This window comes from Oncorhynchus mykiss, chromosome 10, assembly GCF_057628025.1.
Source record: "Oncorhynchus mykiss isolate SJ-2025 chromosome 10, ASM5762802v1, whole genome shotgun sequence".
NCBI lineage: Eukaryota > Metazoa > Chordata > Actinopteri > Salmoniformes > Salmonidae > Oncorhynchus > Oncorhynchus mykiss.
This window is the reverse complement of record NC_143031.1, coordinates 72868876-72893559: the sequence shown is the minus strand read 5'-3', so window position 1 is coordinate 72893559 and position 24684 is coordinate 72868876. Positions and strand designations below refer to the sequence as shown.

At 44.1% G+C, this 24684-nt stretch overlaps 2 protein-coding genes across 2 annotated transcripts; both read left to right on the top strand.

The window, feature by feature from the left end:
- Positions 1-4924: 4924 nt before the first annotated feature.
- LOC118941418 (ubiquitin carboxyl-terminal hydrolase 37-like) lies at positions 4925-9108 on the top strand. The gene is made up of 10 exons (XM_090188557.1): positions 4925-4931; positions 5090-5474; positions 5917-6114; positions 6394-6525; positions 7148-7280; positions 7390-7526; positions 7703-7802; positions 7932-8011; positions 8206-8456; positions 8902-9108. The coding sequence occupies exons 1-10, from the start codon at positions 4925-4927 to the stop codon at positions 8985-8987; spliced, it is 1509 nt and encodes a 502-aa protein (XP_090044683.1). The 3' UTR covers positions 8988-9108.
- Positions 9109-10032: 924 nt separating this feature from the next.
- Positions 10033-22554, top strand: LOC110515142 (uncharacterized). The gene is made up of 9 exons (XM_090188556.1): positions 10033-10203; positions 14570-14628; positions 19134-19580; positions 20023-20220; positions 20500-20631; positions 21254-21386; positions 21496-21632; positions 21807-22115; positions 22310-22554. Exons 1-8 carry the CDS (start codon positions 10033-10035, stop codon positions 21916-21918), a joined length of 1389 nt encoding a protein of 462 aa, XP_090044682.1. The 3' UTR covers positions 21919-22115; positions 22310-22554.
- Positions 22555-24684: the final 2130 nt, after the last annotated feature.

Below are 24684 nucleotides of genomic sequence, written 5' to 3'. Positions count from 1 at the left end.
TGGACCTTGTCGTCAGAGAGGGAGCGCTGAGAAAGAATGGCTCCCACGCCCACCTCTGACGCGTCAACCTCGACAACGAACTGTCTAGTGACGTCAGGTGTAACAAGGATAGGTGCGGATGTAAAACGATTCTTGAGGAGATCAAAAGCTCCCTGGGCGGAAACGGACCACTTAAAGCACGTCTTGACAGAAGTAAGGGCTGTGAGAGGGGCTGCCACCTGACCGAAATTACGGATGAAACGACGATAGAAGTTCGCGAAGCCGAGAAAGCGCTGCAGCTCGACGCGTGACCTAGGGACGGGCCAATCAATGACAGCTTGGACCTTAGCGGGATCCATCTTAATGCCTTCAGCGGAAATAACAGAACCGAGAAATGTGACGGAGGAGGCATGAAAAGAGCACTTCTCAGCCTTCACAAAAAGACAATTCTCTAAAAGGCGCTGGAGGACACGTCGAACGTGCTGAACATGAATCTGGAGTGACGGTGAAAAAATCAGGATATCGTCAAGGTAAACGAAAACAAAGATGTTCAGCATGTCTCTCAGGACATCATTGACTAATGCCTGAAAGACAGCTGGAGCGTTAGCGAGGCCGAAAGGAAGAACCCGGTATTCAAAGTGCCCTAACGGAGTGTTAAACGCCGTCTTCCACTCGTCCCCCTCCCTGATGCGCACGAGATGGTAAGCGTTACGAAGGTCCAACTTAGTGAAAAACCTGGCTCCCTGCAGGATCTCGAAGGCTGAAGACATAAGAGGAAGCGGATAACGATTCTTCACTGTTATGTCATTCAGCCCTCGATAATCTATGCAGGGGCGCAGGGACCCGTCCTTCTTCTTAACAAAAAAAAACCCCGCTCCGGCGGGAGAGGAGGAGGGGACTATGGTACCGGCGGCAAGAGCTACAGACAAATAATCTTCGAGAGCCTTACGTTCGGGAGCCGACAGAGAGTATAGTCTACCCCGGGGGGGAGTGGTTCCCGGAAGGAGATCAATACTACAATCATACGACCGGTGTGGAGGAAGAGAGGTGGCCCTGGACCGACTGAACACCGTGCGCAGATCGTGATATTCCTCCGGCACCCCTGTCAAATCACCAGGCTCCTCCTGTGAAGAAGAGACAGAGGAAACAGGAGGGATAGCAGACATTAAACATTTCACATGACAAGAGACGTTCCAGGAGAGGATAGAATTACTAGACCAATTAATGGAAGGATTATGACAAACTAGCCAGGGATGGCCCAAAACAACAGGTGTAAAAGGTGAACGAAAAATTTAAAAAGAAATGGTTTCGCTATGATTACCAGAAACAGTGAGGGTTAAAGGTAGCGTCTCACGCTGAATCCTGGGGAGAGGGCTACCATCCAGGGCGAACAAGGCCGTGGACTCCCTTAACTGTCTGAGAGGAATGTCATGTTCCCGAGCCCAGGTCTCGTCCATAAAACAGCCCTCCGCCCCAGAGTCTATTAAGGCACTGCAGGAAGCTGACGAACCGGTCCAGCGTAGATGGACCGACAAGGTAGTGCAGGATCTTGAAGGAGAGACAGGAGTAGTAGCGCTCACCAGTAGCCCTCCGCTTACTGATGAGCTCTGGCTTTTACTGGACATGAAGTGACAAAATGACCAGCAGAACCGCAATAGAGACAGAGGCGGTTGGTGATTCTCCGTTCCCTCTCCTTAGTCGAGATGCGGATACCTCCCAGCTGCATAGGCTCAGCACCCGAGCCGGCAGAGGAAGATGGTAGTGATGCGGAGAGGGGGGCAACGGAGAACGCGAGCTCCTTTCCACGAGCTCGGTGACGAAGATCAACCCGTCGCTCAATGCGAATAGCGAGTTCAATCAAGGAATCCACGCTGGAAGGAACCTCCCGGGAGAGAATCTTATCCTTTACCTCTGCGCGGAGACCCTCCAGAAAACGAGCGAGCAAAGCCGGCTCGTTCCAGCCACTGGAGGCAGCAAGAGTGCGAAACTCAATAGAGTAGTCTGTTATGGATCGATTACCTTGACATAGGGAAGACAGGACCCTGGAAGCCTCCTCCCCAAAAACAGATCGATCAAAAACCCGTATCATCTCCTCCTTAAAGTCCTGATACTGGTTAGTACACTCAGACCTTGCCTCCCAGATTGCCGTGCCCCACTCACGAGCCCGTCCAATAAGGAGAGATATGACGTAGGCGACACGAGCAGTGCTCCTGGAGTAAGTGTTGGGCTGGAGAGAAAACACAATATCACACTGGGTGAGGAACGAGCGGCATTCAGTGGGCTCCCCAGAGTAACACGGCGGGTTATTGATTCTGGGCTCCGGAGATTCGAAAGCCCTGGAAGTGGCCGGTGGATCGAGGCGGAGATGGTGAACCTGTTCTGTGAGGTTGGAGACTTGGGTGGCCAGGGTCTCAACGGCATGTCGAGCAGCAGACAATTCCTGCTCGTGTCTGCCTAGCATCGCTCCCTGGATCTCGACGGCTGAGTGGAGAGGATCCGAAGTCGCTGGGTCCATTCTTGGTCGGATTCTTCTGTTACGGTGCGTGAATGAGGACCCAAAAACGAATTAACGTAAACAGAGCTTCTTTAATAAGAAAACAAACGTAGGCTCAGATGGACCGGCAGGTTCCGACAGGACAGGACAAGGTTGCAGCAAACATGACGATAGTCTGGTTCAGGCATGAACAACACAAACAAGAATCCGACAAGGACAGGAACAAAAACAGAGAGAGATATAGAGGACTAATCAGAGGGAAAAAGGGAACAGGTGGGAAAAGGGGTGACGAGGTAGTTAGGAGGAGACAAGGAACAGCTGGGGGAAAGAGGGGGAGAAAAGGTAACCTAAAACGACCAGCAGGGGGAGACAGGGTGAAGAGAAAGGACAGAAACAAGACACAACATGACAATACATGACAGTTTGTGCGAGAGAGAGTCGAAACACACACAGTAACGTGTGTAAATGAGTTCCGAGAGCAGATCTGTTATCCAACGATTAGTTTCATATTAAAAACGGTTAAATGTTTCTCAAAGATGCTCTCTGGTGGTCAAACTAGCTCTAACGAGCGTTAATGGCAACAATGTCTGACACTTAAATAATAAATAATGTGCCATAGAATTCTGCGGCAGCCCGCAAGTTTTTAAGAAAGAACCACTGGAGGAGTTGGCAAGACAGCACTAAACAGACCTGGGACTCTAGCTAGTAGGAGTTGGCAAGACAGCACTAAACATACCTGGGACTCTAGCTAGTAGGAGTTGACAAGACAGCACTAAACAGACCTGGGACTCTAGCTAGTAGGAGTTGGCAAGACAGCACTAAACAGACCTGGGACTCTAGCTAGTAGGAGTTGACAAGACAGCACTAAACAGACCTGGGACTCTAGCTAGTAGGAGTTGGCAAGACAGCACTAAACAGACCTGGGACTCTAGCTAGTAGGACTTGACAAGACAGCACTAAACAGACCTGGGACTCTAGCTAGTAGGAGTTGACAAGACAGCACTAAACAGACCTGGGACTCTAGCTAGTAGGAGTTGATAAGACAGCACTAAACAGACCTGGGACTCTAGCTAGTAGGAGTTGACAAGACAGCACTAAACAGACCTGGGACTCTAGCTAGTAGGACTTGACAAGACAGCACTAAACAGACCTGGGACTCTAGCTAGTAGGAGTTGACAAGACAGCACTAAACAGACCTGGGACTCTAGCTAGTAGGAGTTGGCAAGACAGCTCTAAACAGACCTGGGACTCTAGCTAGTAGGACTTGACAAGACAGTACTAAACAGACCTGGGACTCTAGCTAGTAGGAGTTGGCAAGACAGCACTAAACAGACCTGGGACTCTAGCTAGTAGGAGTTGACAAGACAGCACTAAACAGACCTGGGACTCCAGCTAGTAGGATTTGGCAAGACAGCACTAAACAGACCTGGGACTCTAGCTAGTAGGACTTGACAAGACAGCACTAAACAGACCTGGGACTCTAGCTAGTAGGAGTTGACAAGACAGCACTAAACAGACCTGGGACTCTAGCTAGAAGGAGTTGACAAGACAGCACTAAACAGACCTGGGACTCTAGCTAGTAGGAGTTGACAAGACAGCACTAAACAGACCTGGGACTCTAGCTAGTAGGAGTTGACAAGACAGCACTAAACAGACCTGGGACTCTAGCTAGTAGGAGTTGATAAGACAGCACTAAACAGACCTGGGACTCTAGCTAGTAGGAGTTGACAAGACAGCACTAAACAGACCTGGGACTCTAGCTAGGGTTGGGTTAAGTTTAGGTAAGAAGAATTGTTTAGGGGTTGGAGTGAGGTTAGAAAACAAAATTCATGCCAGTAACCTTGTGTTACGCCTTCCATTCAACACCAACTTATCACCTAGCAAGTGTATTTAACACACACTGGGCACTGTAAGCTCTGCCCACTGACCATTGAGCTATAATTGAACCAATCACATTCTTTATGTCCTTGAGACAGAGCTGCCCTCAGGGCAAGATTGAATACGGAAAACTGTCCCTAACCAATCTGGATTGTTGTTTGAGGTTTAGGCTAAATCTCTACCACCTGTTCACATTCTTTTAAACCAACCCTTTGTCCATCTGCTGGTGAATAAGAGAAAAAGCATTTAGCATTTAAATAAACCGATAACCAAACCAAAAACAACATGGAAGCTATCAAAAAACTATGAAGATGAAGGCACTTAAAATGCCTTTATTGTGGTCGTACGTTTAATGAAACAACATACAAAAAATGAATGTAAAAAGAAACAAGAATACAATGGAGCATATTATCTACAATATTGTATGTATACTGCATAACTTTGCTCTTCAATAAAACATATTTGTTCATTGAACAATAATTTTAAAATTTTAAAATGTATTTTTCTCTTAAACCTAGTGGGAAGAATAAAAGTAAAATTACATTCTGATTGACGAATAAGTAAAAAGTGTACATGAAATGTACATGAAGTTCTGCTATTGCAAATGTCACTCAATGTAACCTGTCTATACTGTGTTATTTGAGGTTTAGGATAGATCCCTATGATTCTCCATTTAGGCCAACCTCTTCCTACTCTTATGACCCCCCTCTTCCATTGGCTGGGGATCTGGGGGGAAAGTATTTAGCACTATCACATTTTCTTGTCAACAGAAAAAACGTCAGAAAGCAAATTCAGTTGATGTGGAGCAGAAGACAAGAAAGAAGAAGGAGAGGGGCACTTCATCCCCCTCTCCAATTCCATCTGACCGTTCTGAACGGAATGGCTCCGCTACCTCTGACCCCTCACCCTCTGACCAACTCTCCTCCCTCCATCCACCTCCCTCTCCTGTTAAATGTTCCTCTCAGCCTTGCTCTCCTGCTGAACAACCCTCTGTACCCCGGTCACCTGCCAAAAACCCTTCCCCAGTGAAATCCTCTCCAGTGGTGTCCCAGCCTAGTTCTCCCTCTCCTACCAACCCTCTGGACCGTCATGGAGACACCAGTCAGGAGGGCACAACAGTCAGGTAATCCAAACATAAAGTACAGTGCCATCCTAGAGTCTCTTTGGAGAGTTGGGTTTAGTGCTACCAGACCAGGGCCAGTGTTAATCAACAGTATGAGTGCTAATCTAGGATCAGGTCCTCTCTGTCCATAATAATCTGATTCATTGATCTATGATCTAAAATGCAAAACTGGTCCTGGATCAGACTCCTACTCTGAGACACTTGATAAACACAGTCCCAGAAAGTTATTTTCCTGAAACTGTAGTTTTAGCCTCTTCTGTCTTCATCTAGTGGATAAAGAGAGTACTAACCTATTGGCCTGGTCTACTTGGTACACTGCATTTATATGGACAGCAGTACTCAGCTGTGTTTATAGTACAGTACAGTATTTAATAGAGAGACTGTGTAGAGTGATAATATCTCTGTGTTGGAGGCGTTAGACCTGTTTCTCTCCTTCCTCCAGATCTCTGTCTCTTCAGGAACACTCTAGTCCAACGCCCCAGAGACCAGTCTCAGCCACCAGAAGCATGACTCTTCCCAGGGCCAGCTCAGCCACCAGAAGCATGACTCTTCCCAGGGCCAGCTCAGCCACCAGAGGGTCAGAAGAGACCCAGGGGGCCAGAGGAGAACGGGGGGAACTGGTCAACATGGAACTTCTTGGGTAAACCACAACACACTGCAAATGCATTGAATATACGTTCTTTATTGTTTAGAGATCAGTGTCTGATATACTATGGGGATAAGGCTTACTATCTAGCATGTCCGTTTTATTAGATATTTATAAACCCATGAATTATGTCAATCTTGGTCTAAAGGACATCCACTTCTTTGTGTTAAATATTATGTATCCCTTATCCCCTGCCATTATCATCACTTTATAGAGATGTGAAGGTTATGATTAATCTCTATGTGTGTGCTGATGACTGCTTCTTCTTCACAGGTTGCCTAACATTGGCAACACTTGCTTCCTTAACGCCACCCTGCAGTGCCTCCTGGTCCTGCCTTCCTTCTCAAAGGAAATCCTGCACCAGGAACAACTCTGGAGCTCCTCCCCCTTCTCCAACCTGCTCAGGTAAGGGAAGGCTCAAAAGCAGACACTCACCCCACACACCCATTTATTGTGGTCATAAATTAAAGAAGGGACAATCTTTTCACGCCACTTCTACAGAAAGGGATTGTCGTAGCAGGTTAAGATAGCACTTTCACTAATCCTAACCCTTTTCCTAACCTTAACCACTTCATATTTTGCTGTGTATTGTATTTATGATTTATTTTCCAGTTTCTTTTTGTTTTTGGAATCTTCATAACCAAGAGGAACAACAATGACACACTGATTATGATGTAGGCATTTTGTAGGCCAATTTGGAAAGTGTAGAATGACTACATTACCCATAATGCTCATTGACTGAACATTCCACCTTACCGTGGGAAATGTGGTTGTTTTTTAAAATACTCTTGAATTGAGAGCAGTATCCAAACCAAATATCTTAGGAGAATAAACAACACATTTTTGTTGTTTGGCTTCATTGTCCGTCCTCAAAGGTGAAATTGCATCAAATCGAATGAAACATTTCTAATGATGGGGTGCCACTAGATAAAACATATTTGTATATACTCATCTGCCTCTTCAGGCGTAAGCCAGTAGGTTGACAACATCCAGTCGGCTGCTAACTTACTCTCTGTCTCCCCTACAGGTGTCTGTCTGATGTGCACCGTTCGGGTCTACCTGACAGTGTGGCAAACCAGGCCTCAAAAGCAGACCTCATGTGGAAGGTCAAGTACTCCTTGTCGGGATACGATTTGAAGTACCTGGGGGACACGCAACAGGTAACTGAAGCACTACTCTCTTGTGTACGAGTGCTCTTCTTGCAAGGGTTAATTTTCTCTTTTTAATTTGCTTTTATCTTGATGTGTTTCTTTCTCTTCCTCATCATAGGACGCACACGAGTTACTCGTCAATATGCTGTGCCAGCTGAAGGAGGAGGGCATGATTCTGAAGACACTCGGGATGAACTATACCTGCCCTGTTTCCCAGCTGGAGTTCCAGCTTGTGTCGGTGCGCACATGTACCAGGTAAGAGATCCCATTGGTTGTAGTGTATGTAGTGAGAACATGATCTTTCTATATATATATATATATATACAGTATATATTAATATTACAAAACACATGGCATAACAGAAACATTGTAGAGACCTGAAACAGAAACAGACTTGATGCATTTTTCTTCTCTTTGTCCTGCTTCTGAAGCTGTGGGCGCGAGTCGTCCACCAGAGAGGACTACAACCACCTCTCATTGGACATCAGCCCTGAGCGCACCTTGCTGAACAGCCTAGCACTCACTTTCAAAGTCAGCACTTAGGGCTCAGCCCTGCATGTAGAGACTAACACCCAGGGCAAGCTGCCCACTGCCTCAGAATACGCTATCTTATTATTGTAGTGGTATCATTCATTATGTAATGCTTTTGTTTCTAACCAGAGTGAACAGGTTGAATTCACATGTGAGGGCTGTAAAGGCCTCCACGCCTCAAAGGTGGAGCAGTTCCACACACTGCCTCTGTGAGTTGTCCCTTTATAACCTCTCATAGTACTAGCAGTGTTTAATGTCCTGAGCATTTAGGAGTAGTTACCTTCCTGAGCAGGTTGTAGGACTTAGAGGTGAGCACCGCCAAACAAATTTCTCTCATCTGTTATTTTGTTGACTGGTTTCATTGTCTGTCTGTTCATCTCTCTTCCTCTCTGTTTCTGGGCAGTGTGCTGGTTCTGCATCTGAAGAGGTTTGGAGGACCTGGGGGGTTGGAGAAGCTGGAGGCTCCTCTTTTGTTTCCTTCGGAGCTGAGGCTCTCCACCCTCTGTGGGGACATGGTGCCACACCTGCACAGTGCCAGCCCACAGGCCCTCACCAACCAGGCCCCCAGCATCCAGGGGTCCATCCCCCAGACCCTCGCCAGCCAAGTCTCCAGCCCACCTGGAGAGGCCAAAGACAGCGCCCTCTGCTGTTCAGGTAGGTCATGGCACCATAACACTATTCTTGCTCCAACACCACACAAACCACCCACTCCCAAAACGGTCCTGCTGACAGAGAATCTGGAAGCTGCAATTTAAAATGCTTCTCAGACATCTTTAGTGATGTATGGGAGCTGTTTTAGTCCAGAACAATTCAGACAAGTGACCACGTTTTCACAGCTCCTTATATGTATATTTGATCCCTCAGATTCAAATGAGCAGGAACCAGGGAAAGTGTTGCTGACAGCCTCAGTGGTGAGAAGAGAGAGAGAGATAGAGAGAGTGAAACCAGTGAAAAATAAGTTATGACAGGACACTGAGATAGTTATGAAGAGTACACGATGTAGTAGACCTGTAGTAGACTAGTACTGTAGTAGACTGTAGACAGTGTGGTGGACTGTAGAGGAAATGAGAATCCTATGATCACATGTGTTTTCTTACAGAAGCAGAAGCCAGTACAGTCAGTGAATGGTTACTACCAGCTGACTGGCGTAGTCTCTCATTTGAGAGGCTCCGCAAACTCCGGTAAGTAAATACCATCAAACACACACATGCAGATGCACAATACATATGACATCAGCTGAATTCCAAATCACTCCCTTCTCCTTGGATCTCAATTTGCATAATAATTTGTAGACTGCAAATATACCGTAGGAACGCCAAACAGATATGATATTTGACTAATTTCAAACCTTGCTTACATTTGTGTACAACCACATGTATCTCTTTATTGTGCGTGGGAATACTTTGAAACAGATTTCCAAAATGAAAATCACTTGGAGCTGATTTGCTGGTGTTTTTACAGTCTTTTAACAATTACGTTTTATTTGGACTGAAAACATAGGGGGCCAAATAAAATCACCCTTGGGCCAAATTTGTCCCGCAGGCCGCCATTTGTGGAACCCTGTTTTAGGGGATAATTAGACCCTCCAACAGCCACTTCGGCCAAGCAAGCAAGGCTGCAGGCTTCAGAGTGAAGTGTCATCCCAACAAGCACTGCAATATGTTTAGAGTTTGCTCAATTTAATTCAAAAGAATGGCGAGGCATGCCTAATTTAATGCCATGTGTATTTGTTTATCTCTGATTTCAAAACATGACCAAAATGAACTGTTTAACTGTTACAACACACTCTATTACCCACAATAGCCTGACCCTTGACCTCTAGTCTCTCTTCCTTGTTCCACAGGGCACTACATTAGTGACATATTGCATGCCAGTGGAAACTGGTTCTGCTGTAACGACAGCCAGGTGTCAGTGTCCAATGAAGCCACTGTGCTGAGGACCAGAGCCCGGAGTGCCTACATGCTCTTCTATATGTTCAGGTACTGTTTACTCTCGCCATCTATATTCTTGTGTTGCTATTTATGTGTACGGTTCCTTTCACCCTACAGGGCAATAGAGCGGGAGGCCCCAGCACACAGGGCCTAACAGGGCCACCAGCATCAGCCCCAGCCTAAACAGGGGCAGCACCTGGACCAGCCTCCAAACACTCAGACCTGTCTCAACAGGGGTAGTACCAGGCCCACTCTCAAAACCCCCAGCCCAGCCTCAACCCTCACACACCTGCCTCAAAATGGGTAGCACTTGGCCCAACATCAACAACCCCGAGCCCAGCAACATCAGGGGCAGCACGGGGCCCAACATCAACACACCCAGCCCAGCCTCAACATGGGAAGAACCAGGCCCAGTCTCAACATGGGCAGAACAAGACCCAGCCCCAACACCCTCAGACCTGTCTCAACAGGTGCAGCATTCGGCCCAACTTCAATCATGCTGCTCTTCAACACTAGCATGAACATTCTTTCAGTAGCTTATGTCATAAATACCTGCCCTTGATTTGACTACTTCACCTAATGTATAAACGTATAAAGTATACACAGTAAATGTAGTACACATGTAGATGTGGTGGATAGAGAGTGTGATTATTTAGAGGATATAACATCCCTTCTATTTGGTTTGGTTTGAAATCCTCCTGTTGTGAAATACACTGTGGTGTCTAACCTCTTATTCAGCATGGTCACACCGGAAGACCTGCAGTATTAATAAAGACAAGCAAATGTAAGAAAATCCCATTTAAGATGATTCTGTTGACCGTTGTAACTCTTTAACTCAGGAAGATTTATGGTCTGGGATTCAGGCCGGTCCTAACAGGAAACGTGACAAAGGGAAGCAGCTGTAATGGAGCCTTCTAACACCCAATCAGGTCTGGAGGAGGAATGTCACATAAAGATTCAGAGATGCTATGAGTATCTTTTGAAGTTACTCTCCAGTTGAATTTGAATAAATACAGACATGAAAATGCTGGGCTACGGATGTGACCTTGGTTCTGTGAGTAGAGTAACAGGTCACCAAACAACCTATGGGAACTCCTTCCCTTTATCGTGATGTGATTGAGATGCTTAATATCAACGATGTTTACAATGACGCCACACCCTTACTGTACCATTGTGACCTGTCACTATTAAAGGCTGTGTGACGTGACATACTGTCTTTTCTTATCTCACGTACACTCCCTTACGTATTTATTTGGACAGTGAAGCTACAACTTTTCATTTGGCTCTATACGCCAGCGTTTTGGATTGGAGATCAAATGTTTCATATGTGGTGACTGTACAGAATGTCATCTTTAATTTAATGAATGGTAAATAATGTTGAGTGAGAAAGTTAGAGGATCATACCCCCAAGTCTGTAATACCATTATTTCACCTGAAGCTGGTCTCTCTATTCAGTCAGGTTGTTGTAACTGGTCTGAAGCTTGTCTCTCTCTTTAGTCAGGTTGTTGTAACTGGTCTGTAGCTGGTCTCTCTATTCAGTCAGGTTGTTGTAACTGGTCTGAAGCTTGTCTCTCTCTTTAGTCAGGTTGTTGTAACTGGTCTGTAGCTGGTCTGTCTATTCGGTCAGGTTGTTGTAACTGGTCTGAAGCTGGTCTCTCTATTCAGTTAGGTTGTTGTATCTGGTCTGTAGCTGGTCTCTCTCTTTAGTCAGGTTGTTGTATCTGGTCTGTAACTGGTCTCTCTCTTTAGTCAGGTTGTTGTATCTGGTCTGTAACTGGTCTCTCTCTTTAGTCAGGTTGTTGTATCTGGTCTGTAACTGCTCTCTTTCTTTATTCAGGTTGTTGTATCTGGTCTGTAACTGGTCTCTCTTATTATTCAGGTTGTTGTATCTGGTCTGTAACTGGTCTCTCTCTTTAGTCAGGTTGTTGTATCTGGTCTGTAACTGCTCTCTTTCTTTATTCAGGTTGTTGTATCTGGTCTGTAGCTGGTCTCTCTCTTTAGTCGGGTTGTTGTAACTGGTCTGTAGCTGGTTTCTCTCTTTAGTCAGGATGTTGTAACTGGACTGTAGCTGGCCTCTCTCTTTAGTCAGGTTGTTATAATTGGTCTGTAGCTAGTCTCTCTCTGTTGAGTCATGATCAACAGTGACTCCATCTGTATAAAGGAAAAGTTAATCAAACATGTAACTAAAACACCATTAATGAGTAATTATAATTAAGTAGGCAACTGAAGTCTCAGTGACAACATACTAAACTCACAGTAGACAGACAGGCCTATGATCCCAGCCAGTAGGAGAACACACAGCAGTGCAGCAACTCCAGAGGGTCTCTCCCACCACTGAACATGTACTGAATCACAAATGATTAAAGATCTTTGGTAATGTGTTTTACTGTATCATCCAGGATTGGGACAAATAAAGATATAGTACTACAGGGTAATCTCACCTGTTGTGTGTGTGTGTGTGTGTGTGTGTGTGTGTGTGTGTGTGTGTGTGTGTGTGTGTGTGTGTGTGTGTGTGTGTGTGTGTGTGTGTGGTGTGCGTGTGCGAGTGCGAGGGTGCTCAAATACAGTAACTTCTACTTCTAACCTCAACTCTTATATACGAGTCTCAAGTAAGCATGGTGTGTGAAGAGCGTTTAAATAAAATAAGCATTGTTTGTGAAAAAAACCCACCAGGAATATATAGACCGAGACCTATGAACACTTAAAAAACGAGAGTCAGGGTTAGTACTTTGTATATACAGTGCCTTGCGAAAGTATTCGGCCCCCTTGAACTTTGCGACCTTTTGCCACATTTCAGGCTTCAAACATAAAGATATAAAACTGTATTTTTTTGTGAAGAATCAACAACAAGTGGGACACAATCATGAAGTGGAACGACATTTATTGGATATTTCAAACTTTTTTAACAAATCAAAAACTGAAAAATTGGGCGTGCAAAATTATTCAGCCCCCTTAAGTTAATACTTTGTAGCGCCACCTTTTGCTGCGATTACAGCTGTAAGTCGCTTGGGGTATGTCTCTATCAGCTTTGCACATCGAGAGACTGACATTTTTTCCCATTCCTCCTTGCAAAACAGCTCGAGCTCAGTGAGGTTGGATGGAGAGCATTTGTGAACAGCAGTTTTCAGTTCTTTCCACAGATTCTCGATTGGATTCAGGTCTGGACTTTGACTTGGCCATTCTAACACCTGGATATGTTTATTTTTGAACCATTCCATTGTAGATTTTGCTTTATGTTTTGGATCATTGTCTTGTTGGAAGACAAATCTCCGTCCCAGTCTCAGGTCTTTTGCAGACTCCATCAGGTTTTCTTCCAGAATGGTCCTGTATTTGGCTCCATCCATCTTCCCATCAATTTTAACCATCTTCCCTGTCCCTACTGAAGAAAAGCAGGCCCAAACCATGATGCTGCCACCACCATGTTTGACAGTGAGGATGGTGTGTTCAGCTGTGTTGCTTTTACGCCAAACATAACATTTTGCATTGTTGCCAAAAAGTTCAATTTTGGTTTCATCTGTCCAGAGCACCTTCTTCCACATGTTTGGTGTGTCTCCCAGGTGGCTTGTGGCAAACGTTAAACGACACTTTTTATGGATATCTTTAAGAAATGGCTTTCTTCTTGCCACTCTTCCATAAAGGCCAGATTTGTGCAATATACGACTGATTGTTGTCCTATGGACAGAGTCTCCCACCTCAGCTGTAGATCTCTGCTGTTCATCCAGAGTGATCATGGGCCTCTTGGCTGCATCTCTGATCAGTCTTCTCCTTGTATGAGCTGAAAGTTTAGAGGGACGGCCAGGTCTTGGTAGATTTGCAGTGGTCTGATACTCCTTCCATTTCAATAGTATCGCTTGCACAGTGCTCCTTGGGATGTTTAAAGCTTGGGAAATATTTTTGTATCCAAATCCGGCTTTAAACTTCTTCACAACAGTATCTCGGACCTGCCTGGTGTGTTCCTTGTTCTTCATGATGCTCTCTGCGCTTTTAACGGACCTCTGAGACTATCACAGTGCAGGTGCATTTATACGGAGACTTGATTACACACAGGTGGATTGTATTTATCATCATTAGTCATTTAGGTCAACATTGGATCATTCAGAGATCCTCACTGAACTTCTGGAGAGAGTTTGCTGCACTGAAAGTAAAGGGGCTGAATAATTTTGCACGCCCAATTTTTCAGTTTTTATTTGTTAAAAAAGTTTGAAATATCCAATAAATGTTGTTCCACTTCATGATTGTGTCCCACTTGTTGTTGATTCTTCACAAACAAATACAGTTTTATATCTTTATGTTTGAAGCCTGAAATGTGTCAAAAGGTCGCAAAGTTCAAGGGGGCCGAATACTTTCGCAAGGCACTGTATAATTGGTTATCCTGACCTGGATGACATGACAAAAATCCTAAAGTCTACCAGTATTTTTTAAATGTCTCCAGTAGATTGTCTGTTCCCCCTGAAAGCCCCAATCTGCTCACTTAAATGAATAGAGATCCTGGTCATGGTGTTACAGTATGTTTTTACAGCATAATCAAAGTGAGGACCTTCGGCGATCTGCTGTATACTTGTGGCCAATAGTAACCTGAAAGTCACACCTTTCCAGTACTCTTCTACCTGCCCCAAACTCCACCCATTCTATGGTGCTATATGTTCCAGGGTTAGGACTGTACCCACCAGAGGACTTGAGAAAATGAGCCAGAGCTGGGAGGATCACCAAAACTAAAAAGAAATTGGTTTCAATGCATTTACTTATTTTATTTTTTTATATAGTCTGTCCATGTGTAGGCATACTGTGTAATACAATCGATACTTGTATACTAAAAACATGAATGTGTTTTTGCAGAGCAAACAACCATGCAGACAACCATCCATGGAGATCGGTGGACAAAGGGCTGGACAACGGTACACACCGATAAAACACATGGTTCCCATGAAAGCGGTTGGTTTTGCTACATTCTTAAAACACGTTTCATTATGCAGAATGTGTGTGTTGGAGTCACTTTTCATTCTTAATTGATCTACCATTTCTATCATAGGACACCACAATCAATGGGGGTGCAGAGCAGTATCATTCTGCTCATCTGATAAAGGTGCAGGTGAATCAGTATCACCCATTATTTGTAGAGACAGATACTTGTATTTTTTATTTAACTAGGCAAGTCATTTAAGTACAAATTCTTATTTACAATGATGTCCTAGGAACAGTGGGTTAACTGCCTTGTTCAGGGGCAGAACAACAGATTTTTACCCTGTCAGCTCAAGGATTTGATTCAACAACCTTCCGGTTACTGGCCCAATGCTCTAACCACTAGACTACATGCCGCCCCAACTGGGATGGATCCCGAGGCAAATGTGGCTGACCAGTGAACCTCCAGGTGTTCATCATTAATACTGTGACCAAGACTGATGCAACCCGAAAAAACATTCAAGACAGAGTTATTGAGTACTTGAGGTCACTGAGAAAGTCTTGACATGGCCGGCTCTCCCTTATGTAAGGAATGAAGCATCTTTGCCATGTTTACTATGTACTGTGGGCTATGTTTACTATGTACTGTGGGCTATGTTTACTATGTACTGTGGGCTATGTTTACTATGTACTGTGGGCCATGTTTACTATGTACTGTGTGCTATGTTTACTATGTACTGTGGACTATGTACCGTGGGCTATGTTTACTATGTACTGTGGGCTATGTTTACTATGTACTGTGGGCTATGTTTACTATGTACTGTGGGCTATGTTTACTATGTACTGTGGGCTATGTTTACTATGTACTGTGGGCTATGTTTACTTGTCAGACTGCACAGTAGCTTATTAAACGTGTGCATTTTGAAATAGTAAAAAATAAAATAATAATCAATAACATGTTTCTATCATGGTGTGTTTCTGGTTGATGGCCAATATTAAGTACAGTCAAATGCATTTGTGAATTAAATCACTTTATTGTTTAATTAATTAAGACTCCTTTCTCTTTTATGTGCTGGAGTTATTTTAAGAATAAAGTAGGCTAATGAAGGCAACAAATTGTTGCTTACTGAAACTCCCAATGTCATCCAATTGTTACAATAGGATTTCAAGCAAAAGCCTACCTGCGTATGGTCAACTATTTCAGCACCGTTTTGTCCTGCTCTGAGAAAAGCAAGACAACTTAATAAACATGTACATTTTAAAAAAGTAATTCAAAATTATATTTATATTGTACCACTGTAGATGTTGCAGGCAGTCAGAGATGTCCTTGGACACTGTGCTATGTAACCTCCAAACAAGCTTCAATGCCATACAACACTCCTTCCGTGGCCTCCAACTGCTCTTAAACGCTAGTAAAACCAAATGCATGCTTTTCAACCGATCGCTGCCTGCACCCGCATGCCCGACTAGCATCACCACCCTGGATGGTTCCGACCTTGAATATGTGGACATCTATAAGTACCTAGGTGTCTGGCTAGACTGCAAACTCTCCTTCCAGACTCATATCAAACATCTCCAATCAAAAATATAATCAAGAGTCGGCTTTCTATTCCGCAACAAAGCCTCCTTCACTCACGCCGCCAAACTTACCCTAGTAAAACTGACTATCCTACCGATCCTCGACTTCGGCGATGTCATCTACAAAATTGCTTCCAACACTCTACTCAGCAAACTGTATGCAGTTTATTACAGTGCCATCCGTTTTGTCACTAAAGCACCTTATACCACCCACCACTGCGACTTGTATGCTCTAGTCGGCTGGCCCTCGCTACATATTCGTCGCCAGACCCACTGGCTCCAGGTCATCTACAAGTCCATGCTAGATAAAGCTCCGCCTTATCTCAGTTCACTGGTCACGATGGCAATACCCATCCGTAGCACGCGCTCCAGCAGGTGTATCTCACTGATCATCCCTAAAGCCAACACCTCATTTGGCCGCCTTTCGTTCCAGTACTCTGCTGCCTGTGACTGGAACGAATTGCAAAAATCGCTGAAGTTGGAGACTTTTACCTCCCTCACCAACTTCAAACATCTGCTATCTGAGCAGCTAACCGATCGCTGCAGCTGTACATAGTCTATTGGTAAATAGCCACCCATTTTCACCTACCTCATCCCCATATTGTTTTTATTTATTTACTTTTCTGCTCTTTTGCACACCAATATCTCTACCTGTACATGACCATCTGATCATTTATCACTCCAGTGTTAATCTGCAAAATTGTAATTATTCGCCTACCTCCTCATGCCTTTTGCACACAATGTATATAGACTCCCCTTTTTTTCTACTGTGTTATTGACTTGTTAATTGTTTAATTCCATGTGTAACTCTGTGTTGTCTGTTCACACTGCTATGCTTTATCTTGGCCAGGTCGCAGTTGCAAATGAGAACTTGTTCTCAACTAGCCTACCTGGTTAAATAAAGGTAAAATAAATTTAAAAAATAAAATGAGTCCTATTGTAAAGTGTAGCCTAAAGGCCAAAATGGGCAAACTTCCATGTATTCAATGCTTAAGTACTATAAAACCAGATTTGCCCAACCCCTACAAATATATGAATGTATTATTATCCCTGCATTATCATTGTATAAAAGCCCATTAGATATTAATTTAGAATCCTCTAAATGTAATTAGATCTACTATTGTCATTTGTTGATCTGAATTGATCTGCAAGTATTTTCATTTTGAGTTTCCGGTAAACTCTTTGTTTCCTTTCATGTGTCCAACCAATTATTATTGGGTTATTCACCATGGCAACCAGTGAAATGTATTTCTGAGTTAGGTTGGCTTGTTTTCAGAATTCACAACAAAATGCCTCCAGCTGTCCATCACCACTGTAAATATAAAGAGTGGTTATAGAGGGTGAGCGTGTATGTGTGTGTTTGTGCGAGAGAGAATCGAAACACAAACAGTAACGTGTGTAAATGAGTTCCGAGAGCAGATCTGTTATCCAACGATTAGTTTCATATTAAAAACGGTTAAATGTTTCTCAAAGATGCTCTCTGGTGGTCAAACTAGCTCTAACGAGCGTTAATGGCAACAATGTCTGACACTTAAATAATAAATAATGTGCCATAGAATTCTGCGGCAGCCCGCAAGTTGTGCTGCAATATGATGCAACTTTTTAAGGAAGAGCCACTGTAGGAGTTGGGAAGACAGCACTAAACAGACCTGGGACTCTAGCTAGTAGGAGTTGACAAGACAGCACTAAACAGACCTGGTACTCTAGCTAGTAGGAGTTGGCAAGACAGCACTAAACAGACCTGGGACTCTAGCTAGTAGGAGTTGGCAAGACAGCACTAAACATACCTGGGACTCTAGCTAGTAGGAGTTGGCAAGACAGCACTAAACAGACCTGGGACTCTAGCTAGTAGGAGTTGGCAAGACAGCACTAAACAGACCTGGGACTCTAGCTAGTAGGAGTTGGCAAGACAGCACTAAACAGACCTGGGACTCTAGCTAGGGTTGGGTTAAGTTTAGGTAAGAATAATTGTTTAGGGGTTGGAGTGAGGTTAGAAAACACAATTCATGCCAGCAACCTTGTGTTATGCCTTCCATTCAACACCAATGTATCACCTAGCAAGTGTATTTAACACGCACTGGGCACTGTAAGCTCTGCCCACTGACCATTGAGTTTTAATTGAACCAATCACATTCATTATGTCCTTGAGACAGAGCTGCCCTCAGGGCAAGATTGAATACGGAAAACTGTCCCTAACCAATCTGGATTGTTGTTTGAGGTTTAGGCTAAATCTCTACCACCTGTTCACATTCTTTTAAACCAACCCTTTGTCCATCTGCTGGTGAATAAAAGAAAAAGCATTTAGCATTTAAATAAACCGATAACCAAACCAAAAACAACGTGGAAGATATAAAAAAACTATGAAGATGAAGGCACTTAAAATGCCTTCATTGTGGTCGTACATATAATGAAACAACATACAAAAAATGAATGTAAAAAGAAACAAGAATACAATGGAGCATATTATCTACAATATTGTATGTATACTGCATAACTTTGCTCTTCAGTAAAACAGATTTGTTCATTGTTCAATATATTTTAAAATGTTATAGATTGGGTTGCCAGGTGGTGGTGTCATACATGGCCGATGACATCACAATGGTCTTAAAGCCAATTTGAACAATGGGTTAATGTGGAAATGTATCAGTCTTCATTGGTTATCGACATGGCTTGTTTCTGCTGGTGCAAAAAGGTATGAAATCAGGTCATTTAATCAATTAACAACTACTATAATTCTGGAGTAGTATTTTTCTCTTTAACCTAGTGGGAAGAATAAAAGTAAAATTACATTCTGATTGACGAATACGTAAAAAGTGTACATGAAATGTACATGAAGTTCGGCTATTGCAAATGTCACTCAATGTAACCTGTCTATACTGTGTTATTTGAGGTTTAGGATAGATACCTATGATTCTCCATTTAGGCCTACCTCTTCCTACTCTTATGACCCCCCTCTTCCATTGGCTGGGGATCTGAGGGGGAAAGTATTTAGCACTATCACATTTTCTTGTCAACAGAAAAAACGTCAGAAAGCAAATTCAGTTGATGTGGAGCAGAAGACAAGAAAGAAGAAGGAGAGGGGCACTTCATCCCCCTCTCCAATTCCATCTGACCGTTCTGAACGGAATGGCTCCGCTACCTCTGACCCCTCACCCTCTGACCAACTCTCCTCCCTCCATCCACCTCCCTCTCCTGTTAAATGTTCCTCTCAGCCTTGCTCTCCTGCTGAACAACCCTCTGTACCCCGGTCACCTGCCAAAAACCCTTCCCCAGTTAAATTCTCTCCAGTGGTGTCCCAGCCTAGTTCTCCCTCTCCTACCAACCCTCTGGACCGTCATGGAGACACCAGTCAGGAGGGCACAACAGTCAGGTAATCCAAACATAAAGTACAGTGCCATCCTAGAGTCTCTTTGGAGAGTTGGGTTTAGTGCTACCAGACCAGGGCCAGTGTTAATCAACAGTATGAGTGCTAATCTAGGATCAGGTCCTCTCTGTCCATAATAATCTGATTCATTGATCTATGATCTAAAATGCAAAACTGGTCCTAGATCAGACTCCTACTCTGAGACACTTGGTAAACACAGTCCCAGAAAGTTATTTTCCTGAAACTGTAGTTTTAGCCTCTTCTGTCTACATCTAGTGGATAAAGAGAGTACTAACCTATTGGCCTGGTCTACTTGGTACACTGCATTTATATGGACAGCAGTACTCAGCTGTGTTTATAGTACAATACAGTATTTAATAGAGAGACTGTGTAGAGTGATAATATCTCTGTGTTGGAGGCGTTAGACCTGTTTCTCTCCTTCCTCCAGACCTCTGTCTCTTCAGGAACACTCTAGTCCAATGCCCCAGAGACCAGTCTCAGCCACCAGAAGCATGACTCTTCCCAGGGCCAGCTCAGCCACCAGAAGCATGACTCTTCCCAGGGCCAGCTCAGCCACCAGAGGGTCAGAAGAGACCCAGGGGGCCAGAGGAGAACGCGGGGAACTGGTCAACATGGAACTTCTTGGGTAAACCACAACACACTGCAAATGCATTGAATATAAGTTCTTTATTGTTTAGAGATCAGTGTCTGATATACTATGGGGATAAGGCTTACTATCTAGCATGTCCGTTTTATTAGATATTTATAAACCCATGAATTATGTCAATCTTGGTCTAAAGGACATCCACTTCTTTGTGTTAAATATAATGTATCCCTTATCCCCTGCCATTATCATCACTTTATAGAGATGTGAAGGTTATGATTCATCTCTATGTGTGTACTGATGACTGATTCTTCTTCACAGGTTGCCTAACATTGGCAACACTTGCTTCCTTAACGCCACCCTGCAGTGCCTCCTGGTCCTGCCTTCCTTCTCAAAGGAAATCCTGCACCAGGAACAACTCTGGAGCTCCTCCCCCTTCTCCAACCTGCTCAGGTAAGGGAAGGCTCAAAAGCAGACACTCACCCCACACAGCCATTAATTGTGGTCATAAATTAAAGAAGGGTCACTCTTTTCACGCCACTTCTACAGAAAGGGATTGTCGTAGCAGGTTAGGAGAGCACTTTCACTAATCCTAACCCTTTTCCTAACCTTAACCACTTCATATTTTGCTGTGTATTGTATTTATGGTTTATTTTCCAGTTTCTTTTTGTTTTTGGAATCTTCATAACCAAGAGGAACAACAATGACACACTGATTATGATGTAGGCATTTTGTAGGCCAATTTGGAAAGTGTAGAATGACTACATTACCCATAATGCTCATTGACTGAACATTCCACCTTACCGTGGGAAATTTGGTAGTTTTTTTAAATGCTCTAGAATTGAGAGCAGTATCCAAACCAAATATCTTAGGAGAATAAACAACACATTTTTGTTGTTTGGCTTCATTGTCCGTCCTCAAAGGGGAAATTGCATCGAATCGAATGAATAATTTCTAATGATGGGGTGCCACTAGATAAAACATATTTGTATATACTCATCTGCCTCTTCAGGCGTAAGCCAGTAGGTTGACACCATCCAGTAGGCTGCTAACTTACTCTCTGTCTCCCCTACAGGTGTCTGTCTGATGTGCACCGTTCGGGTCTACCTGACAGTGTGGCAAACCAGGCCTCAAAAGCAGACCTCATGTGGAAGGTCAAGTACTCCTTGTCGGGATACGATTTGAAGTATCTGGGGGACACGCAACAGGTAAGTGAGGCACTACTCTCTTGTGTACGAGTGCTCTTCTTGCAAGGGTTCATTTTCTCTTTTTAATTTGCTTTTATCTTGGTGTGTTTCTTTCTCTTCCTCATCATAGGACGCACACGAGTTACTTGTCAATATGCTGTGCCAGCTGAAGGAGGAGGGCATGATTCTGAAGACACTCGGGATGAACTATACCTGCCCTGTTTCCCAGCTGGAGTTCCAGCTTGTGTCGGTGCGCACATGTACCAGGTAAGAGATCCCATTGGTTGTAATGTATCTACTGAGAACATGATCTTTCTATATATATATATATATACAGTATATATTAATATTACAAAACACATGGCATAACAGAAACATTGTAGAGACCTGAAACAGAAACAGACTTGATGCATTTTTCTTCTCTTTGTCCTGCTTCTGAAGCTGTGGGCGCGAGTCGTCCACCAGAGAGGACTACAACCACCTCTCATTGGACATCAGCCCTGAGCGCACCTTGCTGAGCAGCCTAGCACTCACTTTCAAAGTCAGCACTTAGGGCTCAGCCCTGCATGTAGAGACTAACACCCAGGGCAAGCTGCCCACTGCCTCAGAATACGCTATCTTATTATTGTAGTGGTATCATTCATTATGTAATGCTTTTGTTTCTAACCAGAGTGAACAGGTTGAATTCACATGTGAGGGCTGTAAAGGCCTCCACGCCTCAAAGGTGGAGCAGTTCCACACACTGCCTCTGTGAGTTGTCCCTTTATAACCTCTCATAGTACTAGCAGTGTTTAATGTCCTGAGCATTTAGGAGTAGTTACCTTCCTGAGCAGGTTGTAGGACTTAGAGGTGAGCACCGCCAAACAAATTTCACTCATCTGTTATTTTGTTGACTGGTTTCATTGTCTGTCTGTTCATCTCTCTTCCTCTCTCTTTCTGGGCAGTGTGCTGGTTCTGCATCTGAAGAGGTTTGGAGGACCTGGGGGGTTGGAGAAGCTGGAGGCTCCTCTTTTGTTTCCTTCGGAGCTGAGGCTCTCCACCCTCTGTGGGGACATGGTGCCACACCTGCACAGTGCCAGCCCACAGGCCCTCACCAACCAGGCCCCCAGCATCCAGGGGTCCATCCCCCAGACCCTCGCCAGCCAAGTCTCCAGACCACCTGGAGAGGCCAAAGACAGCGCCCTCTGCTGTTCAGGTAGGTCATGGGACCATAACACTATTCTTGCTCCAACACCACACAAACCACCCACTCCCAAAACGGTCCTGCTGACAGAGAATCTGGAAGCTGCAATTTAAAATGCTTCTCAGACATCTTTAGTGATGTATGGGAGCTGTTTTAGTCCAGAGCAATTCAGACAAGTGACCACGTTTTCACAGCTCTTGATATGTTTATTTGACCCCTCAGGTTCAAATGAGCAGGAACCAGGGAAAGTGTTGCTGACAGCCTCAGTGGTGAGAAGAGAGAGAGAGATAGAGAGAGTGAAACCAGTGAAAAATAAGTTATGACAGGACACTGAGATAGTTATGAAGAGTACACGATGTAGTAGACCTGTAGTAGACTAGTACTGTAGTAGACTGTAGACAGTGTGGTGGACTGTAGAGGAAATGAGAATCCTATGATCACATGTGTTTTCTTACAGAAGCAGAAGCCATTACAGTCAGTGAATGGTTACTACCAGCTGACTGGCGTAGTCTCTCATTTGGGAGGCTCCGCAAACTCCGGTAAGTAAATACCATCAAACACACACATGCAGATGCACAATACATATGACATCAGCTGAATTCCAAATCACTCCCTTCTCCTTGGGTCTCAATTTGCATGTTCACGTGTGCCTCTGCCGTATACACAAGCATCCCGAAGCTGAGGGAGTGAAAATTATCGAGGGTGAATGCCAGGGATCATCAACTAGATTCAGCCTCGGGTCCATTTTCTTTCTTAGCCAGATGGGAAGGGGTGTGGAACAAAATTACAAATAATTTGTAGACTGCAAATATGCCGTAGGAAGGCCAAACAGATATAATATTTGACTCATTTCAAACCTTGCTTACATTTGTGTACAACCACATGTATCTCTTTATTGTGCGTGGGAATACTTTGAAAGAGATTTCCAAAATGAAAATCACTTGGAGCTGATTTGCTGGTGTTTTTACAGTCTTTTAACAATTACGTTTTATTTGGACGGAAAACATAGGGGGCCAAATAAAATCACCCTTGGGCAAAATTTGTCCTGCGGGGTGCCATTTGGGGAACATGTTTAGAGTTTGCTCAATTTTATTGAAAATAATGGAGAGGCATGCCTAATTATATGCCATGTGTATTTGTTTATCTCTGATTTCAAAACTTGACACATGTAACAGATAAAATACCTCCCAAATGAACTGTTTAACTGTTACAAAACACTCTATTACCCACAATAGCCTGACCTTTGACCTCTAGTCTGTCTTCCTTGTTTCACAGGGCACTACATTAGTGACATATTGCATGCCAGTGGAAACTGGTTCTGCTGTAATGACAGCCAGGTGTCAATGTCCAATGAAGCCACTGTGCTGAGGACCAGAGCCCGGAGTGCCTACATGCTCTTCTATATGTTCAGGTACTGTTTACTCTCACCATCTATATTCTTGTGTTGCTATTTATGTGTACGGTTTCTTTCACCCTACAGGGCAATAGAGCGGGAGGCCCCAGCACACAGGGCCTAACAGGGCCACCAGCATCAGCCCCAGCCTAAACAGGGGCAGCACCTGGACCAGCCTCCAAACACTCACACACCTGCCTCAAAAGGGGTAGCACTTGGCCCAACATCAACAACCCCGAGCCCAGCCACAACAGGGGCAGCACTGGGCCCAACATCAACACACCCAGCCCAGCCTCAACATGGGAAGAACCAGGCCCAGTCTCAACATGGGCAGAACAAGACCCAGCCCCAACACCCTCAGACTTGCCTCAATGATGTGATTGAGATGCTTAATATCAACGATGTTTACAATGACGCCACACCCTTACTGTACCATTGTGACCTGTCACTATTAAAGGCTGTGTGACGTGACATACTGTCTTTTCTTATCTCACGTACACTCCCTTACGTATTTATTTGGACAGTGAAGCTACAACTTTTCATTTGGCTCTATACGCCAGCATTTTGGATTGGGGATCAAATGTTTCATATGTGGTGACTGTACAGAATGTCACCTTTAATTTAATGAATGGTAAATAATGTTGAGTGAGAAAGTTACAGAGGATCATACCCCCAAGACATGCTAACCTCTCACCATTACCAATAATAGGGGAGGTTAGCATTTTATATCATACCCCCAAGAC

What these genes read in the sequence shown, in the direction of transcription:
- LOC118941418 (XM_090188557.1), top strand. An exon ending in CAGGAGGGCACAACAGTCAG is followed by an intron (nt 5,475 to 5,916) that starts GTAATCCAAACA and finishes TCCTTCCTCCAG; the next exon opens with ATCTCTGTCTCTTCAGGAAC. An exon ending in ACCTGGGGGACACGCAACAG is followed by an intron (nt 7,281 to 7,389) that starts GTAACTGAAGCA and finishes TCCTCATCATAG; the next exon opens with GACGCACACGAGTTACTCGT.
- LOC110515142 (XM_090188556.1), top strand. Translation starts at nt 10,033, where the DNA reads ATGGGTAGCACTTGGCCCAACATCAACAACCCCGAGCCCAGCAACATC. An exon ending in GGACAAAGGGCTGGACAACG is followed by an intron (nt 14,629 to 19,133) that starts GTACACACCGAT and finishes TTCTCCATTTAG; the next exon opens with GCCTACCTCTTCCTACTCTT. An exon ending in TCGGTGCGCACATGTACCAG is followed by an intron (nt 21,633 to 21,806) that starts GTAAGAGATCCC and finishes CTGCTTCTGAAG; the next exon opens with CTGTGGGCGCGAGTCGTCCA.